Below are 22,472 nucleotides of genomic sequence, written 5' to 3'. Positions count from 1 at the left end.
GAGAGAGAGACAGACAGACAGGCGAGAGAGAGAGACAGACAGACAGGCGAGAGAGAGAGAGACAGACAGACAGGCGAGAGAGAGAGAGACAGACAGACATGCGAGAGAGAGAGAGACAGACAGACAGGCGAGAGAGAGACAGACAGAGAGACAGGCGAGAGAGAGAGAGACAGACAGACAGGCGAGAGAGAGAGAGAGAGAGAGACAGGCAAGAGAGAGAGAGAGACAGGCGAGAGAGAGAGAGAGACAGGCGAGAGAGAGAGAGAGAGGCAGGCGAGAGAGAGAGAGAGAGAGAGACAGGCGAGAGAGAGACAGTCAGGCGAGAGAGAGAGCGAGACAGTCAGGTGAGAGAGAGAGACGGTCAGGCGAGAGAGAGAGACAGTCAGGCGAGAGAGAGAGAGACAGACAGACATGCGAGAGAGACAGACAGACAGGCGAGAGAGACAGACAGACAGGCGAGAGAGACAGACAGACAGGCGAGAGAGACAGACAGACAGGCGAGAGAGACACAGACAGAGAGACAGGCGAGAGAGAGACAGACAGACAGACAGGCGAGAGAGAGAGAGACAGACAGACATGCGAGAGAGAGTGAGAGACAGACAGGCGAGAGAGAGACAGACAGAGAGACAGGCGAGAGAGAGACAGACAGAGAGACAGGCGAGAGAGAGAGACAGACAGACAGACAGGCGAGAGAGAGAGAGACAGGCGAGAGAGAGAGAGAGACAGGCAAGAGAGAGAGAGAGAGACAGGTGAGAGAGAGAGAGAGACAGGTGAGAGAGAGAGAGAGACAGGCGAGTGAGAGAGAGAGAGAGAGGCAGGCGAGAGAGAGAGCGAGACAGTCAGGCGAGAGAGAGAGCGAGACAGTCAGGCGAGAGAGAGAGCGAGACAGTCAGGCGAGAGAGAGAGCGAGACAGTCAGGCGAGAGAGAGAGCGAGACAGTCAGGCGAGAGAGAGAGCGAGACAGTCAGGCGAGAGAGAGAGCGAGACAGTCAGGCGAGAGAGAGAGCGAGACGGTCAGGCGAGAGAGAGAGCGAGACGGTCAGGCGAGAGAGAGAGCGAGACGGTCAGGCGAGAGAGAGAGACAGTCAGGCGAGAGAGTGAGACAGTCAGGCGAGAGAGTGAGACAGTCAGGCGAGAGAGAGAGACAGTCATGCGAGAGAGACAGTCAGGCGAGAGAGACAGTCAGGCGAGAGAGAGAGACAGTCAGGCGAGAGAGAGAGACAGTCAGGCGAGAGAGAGACAGTCAGGCGAGAGAGAGTCAGGCGAGAGAGAGAGAGTCAGGCGAGAGAGAGAGAGTCAGGCGAGAGAGAGACAGTCAGGCGAGAGAGAGACAGTCAGGCGAGAGAGAGACAGTCAGGCGAGTGAGAGACAGTCAGGCGAGTGAGAGACAGTCAGGCGAGTGAGAGACAGTCAGGCGAGAGAGAGAGACAGACAGGCGAGAGAAAGAGACAGACAGGCGAGAGAGATGAGAGAGAGACAGACAGTCGAGAGAGAGAGACAGACAGGCGAGAGAGTGAGAGACAGACAGGCGAGAGAGAGAGACAGACAGGCGAGAGAGAGTGGGAGACAGACAGGCGAGAGAGAGAGAGACAGACAGACAGGCGAGAGAGAGAGAGAGGGGGACAGACAGGTGAGAGAGAGAGAGAGGGACAGACAGGTGAGAGAGAGAGACAGACAGGCGAGAGAGAGAGACAGACAGATAGACAGGCGAGAGAGATGAGAGAGACAGACAGTCGAGAGAGATGAGAGAGAGACAGACAGGCGAGAGAGAGAGAGAGAGAGACAGACAGGCGAGAGAGAGAGAGAGAGAGACAGGTGAGAGAGAGAGAGACAGACAGACAGACGAGAGAGAGAGACAGACAGGCGAAAGAGAGAGACAGACAGGTGAGAGAGAGAGAGAGACAGACAGGCGAGAGAGAGAGAGAGACAGACAGGCGAGAGAGAGAGACAGACAGGTGAGAGAGAGAGAGAGACAGGCGAGAGAGAGAGAGACAGACAGGCGAGAGAGAGAGAGACAGACAGGCGAGAGAGAGAGACAGACAGGCGAGAGATAGAGAGAGAGAGAGACAGGCGAGAGAGAGAGACAGGTGAGAGAGTGAGAGACAGACAGGCGAGAGAGAGAGACAGACAGGCGAGAGAGAGAGACAGACAGGCGAGAGAGAGAGACAGACAGGCGAGAGAGAGAGACAGACAGACAGACAGTCGAGAGAGATGAGAGAGAGACAGACAGTCGAGAGAGAGAGAGGGAGAGACAGACAGGCAAGAGAGAGAGAGACAGACAGGTGAGAGAGAGAGAGACAGACAGACAGGCGAGAGAGAGAGAGACAGACAGGCGAGAGAGAGAGAGACAGACAGGCGAGAGAGAGAGAGACAGACAGGCGAGAGAGAGAGAGACAGACAGGCGAGAGAGAGAGAGACAGACAGACAGGCGAGAGAGAGAGAGACAGACAGACAGGCGAGAGAGAGAGAGACAGACAGGCGAGAGAGAGAGAGACAGACAGGCGAGAGAGAGAGAGACAGACAGGCGAGAGAGAGAGAGACAGACAGGCGAGAGAGAGAGAGACAGACAGGCGAGAGAGAGAGAGAGAGACACAGGCGAGAGAGCGAGACAGACAGGCGAGAGAGAGAGACAGACAGGCGAGAGAGAGAGACGGACAGGCGAGAGAGAGAGACGGACAGACAGGCAAAAGAGAGAGAGACAGACAGGCGAGAGAGACAGACAGACAGGCGAGAGAGAGAGAGACACAGGCGAGAGAGAGACAGACAGACAGGTGAGAGAGACAGACAGACAGGCGAGAGAGAGAGACAGACAGGCGAGAGAGAGAGACAGACAGGCGAGAGAGAGAGACAGACAGGCGAGAGAGAGACAGACAGGCGAGAGAGAGAGACAGACAGGCGAGAGAGAGAGAGACAGACAGGCGAAAGAGAGAGACAGGCAGGTGAGAGAGAGAAACAGGCAGGCGAGAGAGAGAGACAGGCAGGCGAGAGAGAGAGAGAGACAGGCAGGCAAGAGAGAGAGACAAGCAGGCAAGAGAGCGAGACAGACAGGCGAAAGAGAGAGACAGGCAGGCGAGAGAGAGAAACAGGCAGGCGAGAGAGAGAGACAGGCAGGCGAGAGAGAGAGACAGGCAGGCGAGAGAGAGAGACAAGCAGGCAAGAGAGCGAGACAGACAGGCGAGAGAGAGAGAGACAGGCGAGAGAGAGACAGACAGGTGAGAGAGAGAGACAGACAGGCGAGAGAGAGACAGACAGACAGGCGAGAGAGAGAGACAGACAGGCGAGAGAGAGAGAGAGAGAGAGAGACAGACAGGCAAGAGAAAGAGAGACAGACAGACAGGCAGGCGAGAGAGAGAGACAGACAGGCGAGAGAGAGAGTGAAAGAGACAGACAGGCGAGAGAGAGTGAGAGAGACAGACAGGCGAGAGAGAGAGAGTGAGAGAGACAGACAGGCGAGAGAGAGAGAGAGAGAGACAGACAGGCGAGAGAGAGAGAGAGACAGACAGGTGAGAGAGAGAGAGAGAGATAGAGACAGGCGAGAGAAAGAGAGAGTCAGGCGAGATAGAGGGACAGGCAGACAGGTGAGAGAGAGGGACAGACAGTCAGGCAAGAGAGACAGACAGACAGGTGAGAGAAACAGACAGACAGACAGGCGAGAGAGAGAGAGACAGATAGGCAGGTGAGGGATAGAGGCAAAGAGTCAGGCAGGTGAGTGGGGCAGGTGAGGGGAGCGAAGGAAGGAGGGGGACAGGCAGGGAGCGAGGGAGGGAGGCGGACAGGCACAGGAGAGAGGGGTACAGGGGGAGGGGGACAGGCCGAGGGAGGGGAACAGGCGGAGGGAGGGGGACAGGCGGAGGGAGGGGGACAGGCGGAGGGAGGGAGGGAGGGAGGGAGGGGCCCATGCGTGGGAGTGAGGGGGGACAGGCAGGGACAGGCGGGGGAGCGAGGGAGGGACCCAGGTTGGGGAGCGAGGGGGACAGGTGGGGGAAGGAGGGGGACAGGCGGGGGAAGGAGGCGGACAGGCGGGGGAAGGAGGCGGACAGGCGGGGGATGGAAAGGGACATGCGGAGGAGAGAGACAGACAGACAGGCGAGAGAGAGAGACAGACAGACAGGCGAGAGAGAGAGAGACAGACAGACATGCGAGAGAGAGACAGACAGACAGGCAGACAAGTGAGAGAGAGAGAGACACAGGCGAGAGAGAGACAGTCAGGCGAAAGATAGAGACAGACAGACAGGCGAGAGGGAGAGACAGACAGACAGGCGAGAGAGACAGACAGGCAAGAGAGAGACAGGCGAGAGAGAGACAGGCGACAAGCGAGAGAGAGGGACAAACAGGCGAGAGAGAGACAGTCAGGCGAGAGAGAGACAGACAGGCGAGAGAGAGACAGACAGGCGAGAGAGAGAGTCAGACAGACAGGCAAGAGAGATAGAAGGACAGGCGAGAGAGACAGATAGACAGGTGAGGGGGGCAGGTGAGGGGAGCGAAGGAGGGAGGGGTCAGGCGGGGAGCGAGGGAGGGAGGGGGACAGGCACAGGAGAGAGTGGGACAGGTGGAGAGAGGGGGACAGGTGGGGGGGACAGGTGGGGGGGGCCAGGCTGTGTGTGGTCAGGCGGAGGGAGGGGGACAGGCGGAGGGAGGGGGACAGGCGGAGGGAGGGGGACAGGCGGAGGGAGGGGGACAGGCGGAGGGAGGGGGACAGGCGGACAGGCGGAGGGAGGGGGACAGGCGGAGGGAGGGGCCCAGGCGTGGGAGGGAAGGATGGAGGGGCCCAGGCGTGGGAGCGAGAGGGGACAGGCGGGGGATCGAGGGGGTCATCTGGGGGAAGGAGGGGGACAGGCAAGGGAGGGAGACAGGCAGACAGGCGAGGGAGGGAGACAGGCAGACAGGCGAGGGAGGGAGACAGGCAGACAGGCAAAGGAGGGAGACAGGCAGACAGGCAAGGGAGGGAGACAGGCAGACTGGCGAGGCAGGGAGGCAGACAGGCGAGGGAGGGAGGCAGACAGGCGAGGGAGGGAGGCAGGGAGGCAGACAGGCGAGGGATGGAGGCAAACAGGCGAGGCAGGGAGGGAGGGAGGCGAGGGAGGGAGTGGGGCGAAGAAGGGAGGGAGAAACAGATGGGCGAGTGAGACAGATGAGACACAGACAGACTAGAGAAACTAGGGAGAGCGAGACAGACAGACCAACAGACCAGAGAAAGAGATGGACAGACAGACCAGAGAAAGACGGAACGACGGAGACGGGTGTTGGGGGCCGGGGTGGGCGGTCGTGTAGCGTTATTGCACCATGGTAGTCTAGTGTTGGAGGTCGGCTCGTCATCAAGTGACGCTGCAAACAACTAGTGCTGAAGTTATTTTTTGGGTGGGGGTGGGGTGTTGGGGTTACACACAGTCCCCTCCCCTCATTGTTACACCCACAATTGCAAGGTGCCCCCGTCACTTTGCTCCCGTCCCTCTCCACCTGTCCCGTGAAACAGGCTGTCAGCAGCAATCTTAAGAAACTGAAAGTTTCCTCTTAGTTTTCCCAGTTCACTTATTAATAACTGACTCAGAAAGCAAAGTACACTTCCATGTAACTCTCCATTCATATATCGCATTGGAGGAGGTTAAAGATTAAATAGCAGGGTTCTTTAAACAAGACACACCAACTTTTTGACTCTCAATGGGTTATTTACATGACGCTCAGTTTTCAAAATCCTGTTGCAAGCTAAACGGTTTATGTGACCCATCAATTGGTCCGCCGTTGAATTCCGAGATTGCCCAGTAGGCGGATATATTGTTTGTGAATCGCACCAGAAACAACCAGGGAGGAACAGGTAGCAGAGGAAAGGCCGGAGCGCAAGTTTTAATGAGCGCGGTTCCCTGGACAGTTCAGTACTTACCACTGAATATTGCCCGGACTGTCTGCACTCTGCAAAACCAGGGACTGGAGGTTGTTCATGGTGGAGGCTGAGAGAGGCCGTGAGGTCAAGCCCTTGGGTAATCTTGTTCGCCCGCAGGCTACGTTGCCAACTGCGCCCTCGTCCGGTCCAGCCGCTGTTTGCCCCGCTCCTGTAGCCGCTGTTTGCCCCGCTCCTTTCTCTTCCTCTTGTTGTTGTTGTAGCCCAGGCGGCTCGGCAGCGCCACCCCGCGGGCGGCGGCCGCAACCACACCCTGACTCCCACAATCCTCAGCAAAACCGCCAGCGAGAAATGGCGCGGGGTTGACAAGTCGAGCCTGAACAAGACCAAGAACTAAAGCTCAGGAGACCGCAGCGTTTCACCCTAGAAAAGACACAAAGCACACGGCTGGTTAACAGGGAGGCAAGGCCAAGAAATTGCACAATCTGACAGCCACTAGAGAGCTGTGCACTTAAAACCAATAAACTTCATTGATTTAGCCTCACGAGGCAGTGAGGTGTCACCTTTAAATCAATAAAAGTTTGGTGGATACAATATGAACCCGCTACAAGCGGGAGTCGCACCGCCTTGTTGTAAAAGTGCGGTTACCTAGTCTCCATCCAACGGCCGGCGTCTTCACGCAAAAAGCCACACGGGCACGACGCACGGACGCTCGCGCACTCCCACCGCTCTAATTGGGCGCTGGGTGAACCCTGACCGCCAGCGGTCGCCAATCAGAAGGCGCTCTAGCCCCTCCCCGCGCCGCCGCTCTTGTGACTTGTCCTGGGAGAGGGAGTTGGTGACTTTCCAATTCCCCTGACAATCAGACGCAAACAACATTGCGCACACTCAGCTTTGCAAGTCAACAGCCGCGCAAATAGGAGAGCTTTCAATGATTCTTTAATCGAACCTCCGAGTTTATAAGAGCATTATATTTGTTGCAAATTATATTTGTTGCAGAATTGCATTCACTATACATTACATAATACATAAACTATCACCACTTTTTTTTTTGCTTGCTTCTTGTTGGTTGAACTTGTTTTGAAAGTCAGCCACAACACTTAACTCGCCCAGCAGGGTGATCAGTGACGTAGACAGATTTCAACCATGAGTGCTGTTGATGAAAGCTGTAAAAACCTGTCACCTCAAGTGGTGATCTGCATAAGCTCGAATTCCTGTTTCTTCTCCATTTTACAGGAAGCAGTTCGACTTTCGTTTCAATTCCTGTCCAAAACGCGCAGCCTCCGTCGGCGGTATTTTTGTGGTATATTTAGTGCATGTATCAGCGATATACAACAGTATTTCAATACTGTTGCGCACAGCCGCTTCCGCCGTCAGCATTATCTACTCTCGCCAAACAGCAGCCTTTGTATTTCTCACAGAGGTTGCACAATAAGTAATTAAAACATTTCCAAAAAATCGCGATTGCCATATTCTGTTGGTGCATTTTCAAAGTTGGTGATTTTAATTATTCAAAACAGCGCCTTAACCCTCAGCGCTCTTCCCCCTCGTGTGTGAGCGATGCGATCGCCATGATCACTAGTACGAGTGCTTCTAACTGAAAACTGAGCACTCCCCGACACTGTTAAGGGCGGGCGCTCACAGTGAGGCAGGCTGCCAAATTATTTCAGCCTATATTTCTGCAGGTTTTTAAGCGGTCATCTGATCCCACCATTTGTTTCCAAGGAACTTAATACAGTTTGTACATCAGCCGCCAATATTAGGAGGTCTGGAGAGCAGTAATTGTAGGTTAAAATTATAGGTTACTGCTTGCTGACGCCCGCTGTTTTGAACCGGAGCTACCCCAGTAACTATGCCACGGTTTGAGTTTAAGAAGTATCGCACCAGGTTTCTATGTATCTTCTCTCCCTCGCTCTTAAAAAAAATTAACACGCAGAAAAGTAGCGGTCCTAAATTAATTCACTTCTGCAAGACCACTTGTAACAGAATTGCTGTGTGTGATTGTAGGTTTTCCCCTGTGTGTGTTTTGCCCATGTGTATGTATATTTCCCGTGTATTTCCCCCGTGCTGAATGTTGTGTTTTGCGTCTGTGTGTGCTTTGTCCCCGTGTGTGGGCGATTAAACCCTTTGTGGCTGTGTTTTGCCCCTACGTGTGTATTTTCGCTGTGCTTATGTGTAGTTCATCCCTGTGTGTATGAGTGTTTGTCCCTGTGTATATTCTGCCCCTATGTATGTTTTGGCCCAGTATGGGCGCTTTCCCGGTTTAATTTGTTTTGCCCCTACGTGTACCTGCACTTTACCCCTGTGTATGTGAACACGTATTGATCCCTGTGTATGTGTTTTTTTGCACCTATGTCTCTGTTTACCCCTGTTTGTGTTGCTTTGGCCCTGTGTTTATGTGTGTTTCCCTCCTGTCTGTGTATTTTACCCCTGTGTATATGCTTGTTTTTTTACCCTGTTTATGTGTATTTTTCACTGTGCAGTTTTGAGCTTTGCCCCTGTGTAAATTTTGTCCTGGTACGAGTGCATTTTGCCTGTGTGTGTGTATTTGTACGTGTTTTACTGTGTGTGTGGATATTCTGTCCATGTGTATGCGTTTTGCTCAGTGTGTTTGGCCCCTGTATTAGCACGCTGTGCATTCTCCCTGTGTATGCATGTATGTGTTTGACCTCTGTGTATTTCCCGTGTTTGTTTTGCTCCTGTGCATGTACGTTTTCAGCCTCTGTGTGTTGCTCCTCTGTGAATGTGGGTTTGCCCCTGTGTGTTTACTTGGGATTTGCCCCCGTGTTTAAAACTTGTATTTTGCTCCTCCGTGTGTGTGTGTGTGTGTGTTTCCCCCGTGTGTGCATCTGGTTTTGCTCCTGTGCATATGCAGGTATGTTTTCTCCTGTCTGTGTGAGTTTGATCTCTGATGAACGGCCTACTTGGAGCTGGTGCCCTTTGTCTGTTACTAGGCATCCTCGAAAGGTGTTGTGGGAAGGAAGGCTCTTTAATAACATAGATTCTGTCATTTTATTACACAAACTCGATCTCAGCGGGTATTTTTCTTTTGTTTATTTGTCCAAATTCCTTGTAAAGTTTTGCTGGTGTACACACCTGGGTCCCCGAACAAAGGAACAGCCCCGAGCTTTTCTCATTATTTTCCGAGATTCTTGATGCTAGGTCTTAAGTTGGTTGTACAGTTTCACAACTATTCAGAAGATAATTCTGCTCGGGGCTATTCAAAGGACTCAAGTTACAAGTTTGGAAAGTAAACAATTTAGGACGTGCAGGCAATGAGAGCGCCCGGCTGATCAGAGAACACTGCATGCAGGCTGCAGGAAATCCGCTGTCACAATGAAACCGCCGCATAGCCTTTGCTTTCGTGGCTGGGACGTTACCTAGTGAACTAACATTTCCTGTCCGAGTTAATTTAGTCCGAAGGCTCTGTAACGGCCTAGTGCTTTGTGTTAAAACGGAAGTAAGCTGAATAAGGTCACGTCTGATCGGGGGTTGTGTAAGGGAACCAAAAGACTGAAGTAGGCTGAACATTTTTCTCTCATTCTAGTTTCTTATTTTTATCCTTAACATAATCTTGTTTGGCTAAATTAACCATAAAATGATAGGCGGGGCCGATGAGTCATTAGGATTAAGACGTTCACTGCCTGTAAGAGCCGCCCACACACCGGGGAAGAGCCGATACATTATGCCTTGCAATGGAAAATCTGATAGAGCCTCTTAATCGTAGACAAAAAACTGAGGGCTGGTTCTTCCATTTTCTGGTTAAACACTGACTTCTGTTTATGTGTCACTCTCTAAACACTGGCTCGCACTGATAGAGCCTTTGGTAAATGCTGACTCACACTGACTCGCTAAAAAAAACTTTCATCGGTCTTGCACCTGGCAAAGGCTGACTCGCACGGTTGGGAACTTTGAAGTCGTCAAGCGTTTCCTATCCAAGGAATTCAGTTGGCAGAATCATGGGACGATGCAGCACAGAAGGAGGCAATGTGGCCTTGGGTGACTGCGCAGGCTCTTTGTTAGAGCTGTCCAATTAGTCCCACTCTCCTACTCAACCACGTTGGGCTGCAAATGTTTCCAAGTATTTAACCAATTCTCCCTCTAAAGTTACTTCCGAACCTGCTTCCACCTTCACTCCAGGCAGTGCATTCCAGGCCAAAACAACTCGCTGTGGAAAAAAAATGTTTCCTCGCGTTGATTCGAGTTATTTGCCAATCACCTTCATCCTGTGTCCTCTGGTCACCAGCATTTTTGCCACTAGAAATAGTTTCTCTTTAGTATTCTATCAAAACCATTCAAGATTTTTAACACCTGCCTCAAATCTCCTCAATCTCCTCTACTCTGAGTAGAGTGACCACTGCTTCCCCAGTCCTAACCGAAGTCCCTCATTCTTGGTGTCATTCTAATAAATCTCTTCTGGGCTCTCTCATGGCCTTTGGCATCCTTCCTAAATTATAGTTCTCCGAATTGAGTACAATATTGCTGAGGCCTAACCAGTGTTTTATAAAGTTTTTAGCATACTTCCCCCATGCGTTTGTACACTTTAAACTCTATTAACAACATTTCATTTGTTGTTTTAACAGTGTGAGGTATAGTTATGGTTGTTGTTATGTAGAGAAATCGGCAAAACAAGAAAGTTGATGAATTAGAAAGGCGCATAAATGGGATTAAGGTACAGATCACCCATGATCTCATTGACTAGCAGAAGAGGCTGACAGGCCTACTCCTAGTTGTATGTTCCTATGCCTTTATGACCGAACGTTTAATTTGCTTTTGGTATATTTAGTTGATTGGAGGTCTGTTCCCCAGGACAACTTCCTGCACTTTCTTGACAAGTGCTATGGAGTCTTTGCCACCCATAAAAACAACTACAAAGGGCTGACGGGCTTGTGTTAAGATTTTATTGTAAGGATGCTATTCCTAAATGTAAACCCAGCCTAAATTATGCGCTCAAAACGGGAATGGGCCGAACTTGCACACTGATAGATCAAGATTTTATTAGTTCTACTGACTGAAGTCTTCAATAAAGTTTATGCTGTTGAACCGTTACGTGGAAGGCTAGTCTTTAAATTAGCAAGGCTAAGATGAAAACATATTTTCCCGGATCCACAGGGATGTGCACACAGCCCAAATTGCTTGTTTTCAATACTGGTAGGATGGGCCGTTCGTTTCCTTTAAAGATTTTTTAAATTTCCAAAAACCCCTAGGAGATTCAATTGATCGTCCAAGTTGATGTCTCTCCACCAAGCTAAATGCATATCGCCCTGGCATGAATTCATACTGGCAGAAGATAATGTAGTTAAGTCAACAAATTGATTCTCCACAGATATCTCACTTCTCATATGCTGCACAGGGATCGGGCCGGCGAGGGGTGGGGGGTGGAGTGGAGTGGGGGGGGGGTGGTGGGGGGGGGGATTGAGGGGAGGGTAGGGGTGGGGGGGACTGGGGTGGTGTGGGGGGGAGGGCAGGGGAGGGCGGTGGGGTGGGGACAGGTGGGGGCCGGGGCGGGGTGGTATTGTTATTCAAGTGAGAGACGTCAGCGAACGGATTACTTCCCAATTCGGACACCTGGTTTCAACATCAAGGTTCCCGGGTTGATGTACCACTACCTGGTTACCTATAGCTAGAAGCTCCACTGCTTTAAAACAATAGGCTTTAGTCCAACTGCAGTAGATTGTTCCTCACTGCACCATCGTGCATTTCCTTCAGATCAGCCTTCCCGGTGAGACTGTCTATTAATTTTTATCTTATTCCTTAGACTGCGCAATCTCCTGAGCTTCCCCTAAAGCCACACCATCTAGTTATATAGAATTTGCAGCACAGGAACAGGAAACTCCGCTCAACCGCCCTATACCAGTGTTTATGAGCCACATGGATCTCATCCTACCTTACTCCACCTACCAGGATATCTTTGTATTCCTTTCTCCATCATATACTTCTCTAACTTCCTCATAAATATATCTGTGTTATTCACGATAACTATTCCATCTGGTAAAAGGCTCCGCATTCTAGCCACTCTCTGAGTAAATAAACTTGCTGATTGGATTTATTAATCGCTACTTTCTGTTTTTGGCTGTTAGTTTCAGGCGCCCCCACAAGTCAAAACCTCTTCTCTACATCTAAGCCCTTCATAATTTTAAGGGCCTGTGTCAAGCGACCGCTCATCTTAGACAGTCTGGAGATTAAAAAAAGAAAGTTATAAGCTCTCAGTTCTGGTATCATCCTTGTATTTCTTTCAGCACCTTCTCATGTACTTCTATGTCCTTCTATTTACTGATGTCCTTATAGTTAGTTCTAGGCGAAAAACACGCTTATCGACCTCAACTCATCCTTTAGTCATTTCAAAAAAAAATCTTCTATTTTTAAGAGAAAACATCATCTCTCACACTTATCGAAGGAATACCTTGAATTTTTAAAATCCATTTCCTTTCCTCCCAGGTGAAGGAGGAATTGACCCGGTTCTGTCCTGAAAGCTTTAGAAGAATCAGCAAACTAGACAAGAATGCACTTTTTAGGTTCGGCACTCAGTTTCAAGGGTTAATAGTACTAGTGCCTTTCTCATTTTGTGTTCAAGTTCCTTGATAACTCAATTGCGAATTTCAGCAAAGCTCACCAACTTCTCTGATAAGAAGCTGGCTTTATATTATTGCCCTATTTCAATCTATCTAAATACATCTTGTAGCATGTCGGAGGCAAATAAATAGTGTTCCACGTGTCATCTAACTAATACTAGACAAACTATCGCCAGAACCCGTCTTACATATCACGGGTCTACTTCGGGGCTCCAACATTTTATTTACCTTTTGCAACTGATGCCGTAAACAACGTGAATGCGTTCCAGATTTGGTCGGATTTAGTTATTTAGATTGACGATTTTAATAATATGTGTTATTTTATGTTCCACTTTGTCACTGTTTACACGAACAGTGATCAATGGAGATAAGGTATCTATACTTACACGGCCTTAAATCTCTTTAATATGAAATGTTTCCTTCAGTCCCCCTGTCAGAGTGGTTAAGTCTATTTCAATCCCTCTTTTCATTCCGTTCCTTTAAACATTCTCTTCTACACACCTTGAACTATCACACCAATTCTTTCTAACAATACTTTGCATTTCACTAAGGCTGCCCACTTTCAGCTCTACACCATCGCCCAGCTCTACACCTACTTCAACACATCTGCGGCTGAAACCCTCATCCATGTTTTTGTTACCTCTAGACTAACTATACCAACACACGCTTGGTCGGGCCCCCCACTTCCGCCCTCCATAAATTAAGTCCATCTGAAACTCTGCTGCCCATATCCTCACTGGCACTAAGCCCTGTGAATGATGCAGCACAGAAGGAGACCATTTGGCCCATCGTGAAATGCTGACCCTTTGAAAGATCCATCCAATTAGTCCCTCTCCTGCTTTTCCCCCAAAGTCCTTTAAACTCCCCCCTCTGTTAGTATATTCACTGAAATGAAAGCAGAACGACCTATCAACAGATACATGGATTCTGACAGTTTACAAATGAAAACCCGGCAGAATGCCCGAAGTATAATCTTCAATTTAACTGTATTCGCGTTTCTATATGAAAAGCCATGTAAATCTCCCCATTGTCCGAATAACCCTCGGAAATCCAACCCTCTAGTTAATTAAAGGGGCGCGCTTATGGCCTATTTCCTTTAAAGAGCCTGCACCGTTTCTTGAGTTACTTTGATGTTGCCAGCACTCAAGAAGAACGGATTCTAGTTTCAAGTTTTATACTTCAGCCGGACCTTTAGAATTGTTAAAGTGGAAATTCAGTAAGGAAATTGGAAATATCGAGACTGCTCATGACACGATGACACGAAACTCTAAAATGTCATAAACAACGAGGAGACTTAAGGAGATAGACCGGGTTAGACACATGAAATATAAGGTAGATAAGTGCAAAGTGCATTTTAACAGGAAGCATTTGAAGCGGCAATATAAATTAATGATACGTTTTAAATTATTTCTCAGTTACGCCGTAAAGCGAAATGTTCAAAGCAAAGCCCTGGTCTGTAACAGATATTTCACAGCACGGGGGCAACTCGTGTGAGAATGTTATCACGTCCCTTGCCGGGGCGAAGGCTCTGCTGCCAGGTAACTAAGGAGTGAAGTTCCCAGGTTCAATATCAGTCAAGAAGCATTAAAACAAAAGGCGACCTTCAACCTTTATTTAGCGTTGGTATTTTTAGCTTTTGGGTAATTGACTGAATGACATTAGGTGTGCAGCCTTAGGTTATCAGACTATTCTTTCCAACTCTGGAATTTGGTTCATAATCGCCCCAGGCGCTTGCCATGAAGTTCTCTTGTATGAGAGGGTCGACTCTGAAATGACTTCAGGCTCGTCTGCAACTCAAGAGCGAAACTGAGAGTCTATGTCGGCACGAAACTAGCAGTCCATCTCCGAGAGGTTAGTGTGAGAAAGCCTATCGCTTCGAGGCAGTCGGCTATTATGTGTCCTTATGCCTGAGGTTAAAGACATTATAGGGGACAGAATAACAGTGTGGGGGTGTGGGGTGGCGGGGGGGGGGGCGGGGGGAGGTGGTGGTTGATGAATGTTTAACCCAAGATGTATCTGGTATAGAAATACTCGCTGTTGTCACAAAAATAGAGTTCCTTTCCTCAGCAATGATACCTTTTACCTTAAGAATGCACAGTGGGATCCCATAGCAAAGAGGCTCAGTTAGTTAGTGTGGTGTATGGCTCAGTTTAATGAAGCGCACTGCACATTCTTCGTGGGCTTCGAATAAATGTTTTCCGTTTAAACAATGATCTCTCTCAAAAATAATCGCGAGTTTTTAATGGCGAAAACTAGTAGGGTTCGTGTAGATTTGAGCTGATCTCTTTGAAATGTATGTTTTTAATTGATGCCTTTTCACACATGCGTTACCCTGTTTGATTACAAAATAAAGTTTATTCTATTCTGTCACAAGGAATGAGGAGTAAAGAATCTCAGTTAATGTGGAGATACTGGAGAATCTCAGTTAATGTGGAGAGACTGGAGAATCTCAGTTAATGTGGAGAGACTGGAGAATCTCAGTTAATGTGGAGAGACTGGAGAATCTCAGTTAATGTGGAGAGACTGGAGAATCTCAGTTAATGTGGAGAGACTGGAGCTGTTGGGATTGTTCTCCTTGGCGCAGAGAAGATTAGGGAATGATGTAATACAGGTGTTCAAAAGTATGACAGGTTTTGATAAAGACACTCGGTCGACTCAATGAAGGGTTGATAAACAGAAACACAAGCGAAAGATAAATGCCAAAAACACGGAGGGTGGGGGGATGCGGGAGAGCGGGGGTGGTGGTGGTGGAGATGAAGAGAATTGTTTTAACGCAGTTGTTATGAACTGCAATGCACGGCCTGAAAGGGGAATGGAAACATATTCAATAGTAACTTCAAAAGGACAAAAAATGGCACGGCTATGAGAAAAGGGTGAGGGAATGGGACTAATTGAATAGCTCTTCCAAAGAGCCGACAAATGCGCGATGGGACGAATGGTCTCCTTCTATGCCGTAATTCTATGAACTTGCTAGTCAATAAATGTGATATTTCAATCTTGCTCATAAAATGTGAGAACATAAGAACTGGATTAGGCCGTTTCAGCCCCTCAACCCTGGTCTACTCCCCAGTTAGATCATGGCTCACTGTATCTTAACTCCTTAATTCCGTTATCCTTTACCTAACGAAAAATATCAATCTCAGGTTTGAAATTTTAAATTGACTCCTGTCTCAACAGCTTTTTTGGGAATGGAACTTCCAAATTTCCAGTACCCTTTATGTGAAGAAATGCTTTCTGACACCCTCTGAACAGCCCAGCTCAATTTTGAGGATACGCCCCCTTGTTCTGGACTCTTCCACCAGAGGGAAATATTTCTCCCCATCTACTCTGAAAAACAGTGTACCATTTAAATGGGGAGAGACTACAGAACTCTGGGGTACACAGGGATCTGGGTATCCTGAGGAATCACAAAACGTTAGTATGCAGGTACAGTAAGTGATTAAGAAGGCAAATGGAATGTTAGTTTTTATTGTTAGGGGAATGGAATATAAAAGTAGGGAAGTTTTAATGCAGCTGTACAGGGCCTTGGTGAGACCATAACTGGAATATTGTTTCGTGTTTTGGTCTCCTTATTTGAAAAAAATGATATAATTGTGTTAGAAGCAGTTTAGAGAAGGTCCGCTCGACTCATTCCTGGGATGAAGGGCTTATCTTATGAAGAAAGGTTGAACAGGTTGGGCCTATAGAGGAACGAGAGGTGATCGTATTGAAACATATAAGATCCTGAGGGGATTTGATAGGGTCGACATGGAGAGATGTGTTCATATGTGGGAAAGACTAGAACCAGGAGATACAGTTTAAGAATAAAAGGTCTACCATTTAAGGCAGAGATGAGGGGATCTTTTTTTCCCCTCAGAGGGTCGTTAGTCAGTGAAATTCTCTTCCCCAGGAAGCAGTGGAGGCTGGGTCATTGAATTTATTCAAGGCTGAGTTAGACAGATATTTGATAGACAAGGAAGTTATGGGGGAAAAGAGGAGTTGAGGCCACAACCAGATCAGCCATGATCTTAAAGAATGGTGGAGCAGCCTCGAAGGGCTGAATGGCCTATTCCTGCTCCTAAGTCCAATGTTCCCATGTCCCTTACCAAACCCCTTAATTACCTTAAACACCTCTGTTAGATCACCACTTAACTTCTATGTTGAAAACAATCCAAACCTAGCCTCGGCAGCCTTTTCTCATAATTTGACCCATTTAGCCCTGGTGTTATTCTGTCAACTTGCGGTGTACCTCCTCTAAGGCCAATTGGGCCCGTAACTGAAGATAGTGTTGCAGTTGGGAGCTAACTCGCGCTCGGCCTCTTGAGATAAAGGGCAACATTCCTTTACGCTTTTAAATTATTTTTTGTTCTTGACCACTAGCCTTTGGCGAATTCTGTACTTGGATTGCTAAATGTTTTTGCTCATCCCTAGTTTCTCGCCATTGAGAAAACATCCTTCCGAGATTCAAAATGGATGTCCTCACATGTTCCTGTTTTGAACTCCATCTGTCACAATTTTGGGCATTCAGCTAATCCATGATGTCACTTTGCAACTTTCTGTTCCCATCCACACAGAAATTGGCAAAATAAGCATAAGCTACACGGGTTTGGAATGCACTGCCTGAGAGCGAGGTGGAGGCAGATTCAATCGAGGCATATAAAAGGGAATCAGGCTGTTCTCTGAAAAGGAAGAATGTGCAGGGTTACGGGGAGAAAGCAGAAGAATGGCACTAAGTGAATTGCTCAATGGGAGAGCCGATGCAGACACGACGGGCCGAATGGCCTCCTTCTGCGCTGTAACAATTCTGATTTTGAAACATAGAAAAACTTACAGTACAGAAGGAGACCACTATTTACTGTGCTATCTTAACTTAATGTCGTCAGCAAGCTTAGATATATGACTCTGTTTCTTCAGTCAAGTGATTTTTAATTGCAGTGATAAACTGCAACACCCATCCACATTATTGGGGAACACCACTGGTCCCATTCTGCCATTTTGAGTACATACCCATTAGCCCTACTCTCTTTCTCCAGCCCCTTTACCAATTCTCTGTTCAAGCCATCAGGTTACCTCCAACTATTCCCCTGTGGCACTGCTGAGTAGAGGAGGGCTGCCGGCCTCTGATTGGCTGGCAGCTCTCCGCAGCGGGACTTTCGCCCCCGGAGTCCTTGACCCTCCGGAAGGCCCGCCTCTGAGCGGCACAAGATGCGGTGGGGATAAATTCGGCTGTCCATTAGGTTCCGCCCGATTTATCCTTTACAATTCTATGTTGTCTGTCTTTAATTAGTTCCTTTTTTTGCCCTGATACAGCCTTCAAGATCTGCAGAGTGAGATTACCAGTTAATGTTGTGTTGAGGGCGCTTCAATCCTGTGATTTTAGAGGGAATTATTGGAGATTCCCCAAACTTTTTCCACAAAGAACCTTTACAATAAGCGGACGGAAGAATGTTTTGTGGAGATAGAATCCAGTCACAGAGATGAAAGGGTATTGCTGACTACTAATAGCGCCCAATCTCCTTATACTTACAGTGAAGCCTATCAATGCGTATCCAAAAGCGGCGCTCTCCTCAGTACTGGGACAAGAAGGAATTGTTCCATTAGGGCGGTGTCCATCTGAACTGGACTGGGAACAGGGTCCCAGCGAGAAGGATAAAAAGGGCGGGCACGAGGACTTTAGTAAATGGAGGAAGGGCATAGGTGGAAAAATATATAAAAAAGATTACAAAACAAGTGAAACGGAAGAGGTCAGAGCAATCGTCACAAATTATGCATTGCAAGTAAATGGAAAATTAAAAATGTGAAATAATTAAATCGGGAGAGAAAAATAAGAAATGTTTGAGAAAAAAACAACATTGGAGCAGGAGGACAGGTTGGGACATTGGCTCCATTCTACATAAGACAACAATATGAAGAAGGAGTGACAGAATTTTACTGATTGTGACTGCAGAGATTTGTTTTGGACATCACTTTACTTATTCTATCTTGACCCGTTTTCCAATATATGTGCCATTGCACTGGGGTGTGCGGGGACATTTTTGAGAGGTAACATGACAGACTAACAGACAGATCTTTATTTGTAGGTTTACTATAGAATCAAAGAATTATGGAAATTTCCCGCTCAGAAGGTGTCTCTATTGTGTCTCTGCTAGCAGCAAAAGAACCATTCAGCTTAATCCCACCTTCCAGCTCTTGATCTGAATATCCAGGTACTTTCGATGGGGTTTCTGCCTCTGCCAACCTTTCAGTCGATGATTTTCAAACCCTCACCACTGTCCTCAATTCCCCTCCAATCCTTCTACCAATTACTCTAAATCTATTCCCATCCCCTCCTCCGCACCCCCCACCCCCACCCCACAAACCCGGTTATTGACCTCTTTGTTAACGGAAACAACTATTTCCTATCCACTCTATCTAGGCCCCTCATAATTTTATACACCTCAATTAAATCTGCCCTCAGCCTCCTCTGCTCTATAGAAAACAAACCCAGCCTATCCAATCTTTCTTCATAGTTTAAAATTTCCTTTCCTGGCGACATCCTGTGAAATCTCTCTGCGGACTCCAGTGCTTCATTCCTGTAACGTGGTAACCAGAACTGTACACAGTATTCTAGCTGTGGCCTAACTCGTGTTCTATACAGTATAATCTCTCTGCTCTATTATGCAACGATCAGTAAAGGGAAGTATCGCGTATACCATCTTAGCCACCTTATCTACTTATTTTGCTACCTTCTTGGATCAGTGGCTATACACTGCAAGCTCCCCCTGTTCCTGTACACTTCTCAGTATCCTACCATTTATTTTGTATTTCATGGCCTTGGTTGCCCTCCGCTTTTTCAGATTGAATTCCCTTTGCCACTTTTCTGGCCATTTGACCAGGCCACTGATATCTTCCTGGAGTTCACAGCTTTCTTTCTCACTATCAACCGCACAGCCAATTTTTGTATCATCTGAAAATTTGAAAGTGATTCCCTTTACATTTAAGTCTAAATCATTAATATATGGGAATAGGAAGGACCTAATCCTAAATCCCGCTGAACTCCACTGGAACCAGCCTTCCAGCCATCACAGCACCATTGACCATCACCCTTTGGCTCCTGCCACTAAACCAATTTTATATTCAACTCGCCACTTTGCCTTGGATCCTCTTTACTTTTAGTTTTTGGGTCAGTATGCCATGTGGGACCTTGTCAAAAGCCTTGTTAAAATCCATGTAGACCACATCAAATGATCTACCCTCATTGACACTCTTACTTCCTCAAAACATTCATTCAAGCCTGTCAGACATGATCTTCCTTTAACTAATCGATGCTGACTCTCCTTGATTAACCTGGGCCATTCTAAATGATAGCCAGTAAAGTCCAACAGAATTCTTTTTCAAATAATGTGCTAACTAATGAGGTTAGGCTAACTGGCCTATAATTGCTCAGTCTATAATGAGGTTAGGCTAACTGGCCTATAATTGCTCAGTCTATACCTTCCTCTCTTTTTAAATAATGGTATAACAGTAACAGTTCTGTGGCACCATGTCTGTAGCCAAAGGGGATAGGAAAATGATGGTCAGAATTTCCATTATTTCTTCTCTTGCTTCCTAGAGCAACCTGGGATACATTTTAACTGAGCCTGGCCGTTTATCTGCTTTCAAAGATGTTAATCCCTGTGACATTTTTCTCTCTCACTACCTTTACCAATCATTCATCCAATCATATGATTTCACACTTCTCTTTCTTAACTACAATGTCTGTATGTGCTCTTCTTCCATGAAGACAGATAAAAATAATTAAGAACCATGCCTTTGCCTTCTGCCTCCACACACACACAGGCTCCCCTTTTTATTTCAAATAGACCCTATTATTCCCTTAATTATCATCTTGCTCTTTATGTATTTACATCCCTAAGTTTTCCTTGACTTTATTTACCAGTATTTTAATACCCTCTCTTTGCTCTTCTAATTTCCTTTTTAATTTCACTCCTGAACTTTCTATACTCTTTCTGTATTATTGAGCTTTCAGCATTTGGCGTAAGATACCTTTTTTTTTTGCTCAATCCTACTCTATACGCTGTTTGACATTGGGGCAATCTAGTTCTCTTCCCTGAATACTCCCATTGATCTGATTTACCTTCAATGAGTTGTTCAGAGTCCAGCACTGTGGGTGTACCTACACCACATGGACTGCACAGTTCGAGAAGGCAGCTCATCAGCCCCTTCCCAAGGACAGTTAGGGATGGGCAATAAATGCTGGCCTAGCCAGTGATGCTCAAATCCCATGAGCAAATAAATAAAAAAAACTTTTGACAAATCACTTCTCAGTTTAGTAAAATTGACTTTTCCCCAATTTAGAACATTTACCCCTGGTCTATATTTGACATTTTCCATAGTCCACTCTAAATCTAACCAAATTATGATCACCTCAATCCAAATGCTCCTTCACTGAAATTCCTTCCCCCTACCTAATTTCATTTTTTTTATTCGTTCATGGGATGTGGGTGCAGCTAGCTAGGCCAGCATTTATAATTGGCTTTGTTCAGAGGGCAGTTAAGAGTCAACCACATTGCTGTGGGTCTGGAGTCACATGTAAGCCAAACCAGGTAAGGACAGCAGATTTGCTTCCCTAAAGGACATTAATGAACCAGATGGGTTTTTACAAAAATCAACAATGGTTTCATGGTTATCATCAGGCTTTTAATTCCAGATTTTATTGAAATCAAATTTCACCATCTGCTCTGGTGGGATTCAAACCCAGGACACCAGAGCATGACCATGGGTCTCTGGAATACCAGTCCAGTAAAATTGCCACAATGCCACCACCTCCCCAACAGAAGCTCCCCTGAAACTAAGTCCAGAATTGCCTTTTGTCTTGGGTGGCTTGCGACATACTGGCTGAAAAAGCTCTCCCCAATGCATTTTGTTAAGAAGATATAATAATGTCCATAATGTTATTGGAAATTATTTTAAGATAGAGTTTAGTGGTGTGTGTGGCTATATGTGTATATGTGTGTGCATGTCTTAATTGGATTAAAGCCAGCTGGCCTAGAGGCTTTGATGTATAGAAGATAAGCGGGTTTGAAATGTTAATTAGGTAAACATGGGGGCAATTTGCATTTTTTCTTTAAAAACAAACTAGTGCAGCTTGGAAGCCCAATTTCCACCCCTCCATCATTTTCACATGGTCCATCTCTGACACTTCCTGTCCCTTCCTTGACCTCTCTGTCTCAATTTCTGGTGATAGGCTGTCCACCAATATCCATTACAAACCTACCAACTCCCACAGCTACCTCGACTACAGCTCCACACACCCCGCTTCCTGTAAAGATTCCATCCCATTCTCTCAGTTCCTTCGCCTCCGTCACATCTGTTCTGATGATGCCACTTTCAAAAACAGTTCCTCTGACATGTCCTCCTTCTTCCTTAACCGAGGTTTTCCACCCATGGTGGTTGACAGGGCCCTCAACCGTGTCCAGCCCAACTCCCACGCATCCACCCTCACATCTTCTCCTCCCTCCCAGAAACATGATAGGGTCCCCCTTGTCCTCAGTTATCACCCCACCAGCCTCCGCATTCAAAGGATCATCCTCCGCCATTTCCGCCAACTCCAGCATGATGCCACCACCAAACACATCTTCCCCTCACCCCCCCTGGTGGCATTCCGTAGGGATCATTCCCTCCGTGACACCCTGGTCCACTCCTCCATCACCCCCTACTCCTCAACTCCCTCCCACGGCACCTTCCCATGCAACCGCAGAAGATGCAACACCTGCCCCATCACTTCCCCTCCCCTCACCGTCCAAGGGCCCAAACACTCTTTTCAAGTGAAGCAGCATTTCACTTGCACTTCCCTCAACTTAGTCTACTGCATTCGTTGCTCCCAATGCGGTTTCCTCTACATTGGAGAGACCAAACGCAGATTGGGTGACCGCTTTGCAGAACACCTTCGGTCTGTCCACAAGCATTACCCAGACCTCCCTGTCGCTTGCCATTTCAACACTTCACCCTGCTCTCATGCCCACATGTCCATCCTTGGCTTGCTGCATTGTTCCAGTGAAGCTCGGCGCAAACTGGAGGAACAGCACCTCATCTTCCGACTAGGC

At 47.5% G+C, this 22,472-nt stretch overlaps 1 protein-coding gene across 4 annotated transcripts in view; it reads right to left on the bottom strand.

Annotated features, from left to right (window-relative positions):
• Positions 1 to 7,247, bottom strand: part of LOC144683638 (uncharacterized) — a 46,414-nt gene extending 39,167 nt beyond the window's left edge. Inside the window, exons 1-2 of one of the 4 annotated variants that reach the window (XM_078546875.1) lie at positions 7,020 to 7,247; positions 5,879 to 6,259 (exon numbers count right to left, since the gene is read on the bottom strand). In XM_078546875.1, coding sequence (XP_078403001.1) covers positions 5,879 to 5,937 — 59 coding nt within the window. In that variant the 5' untranslated portion in view covers positions 5,938 to 6,259; positions 7,020 to 7,247. Of the gene's footprint in view, positions 1 to 5,878; positions 6,260 to 6,399; positions 6,551 to 7,019 lie in introns of those variants that run through there. The other 3 variants (XM_078546873.1, XM_078546874.1, XM_078546879.1) reach the window with 3 other exon arrangements.
• Between the last annotated feature and the right edge of the window lie 15,225 nt (positions 7,248 to 22,472).

Source organism: Cetorhinus maximus, chromosome 8, assembly GCF_964194155.1.
Source record: "Cetorhinus maximus chromosome 8, sCetMax3.hap1.1, whole genome shotgun sequence".
Classification (NCBI taxonomy): domain Eukaryota; kingdom Metazoa; phylum Chordata; class Chondrichthyes; order Lamniformes; family Cetorhinidae; genus Cetorhinus; species Cetorhinus maximus.
Note: the sequence above shows the minus strand (reverse complement) of the source record. Positions and strands in the feature narration are given on the sequence as shown.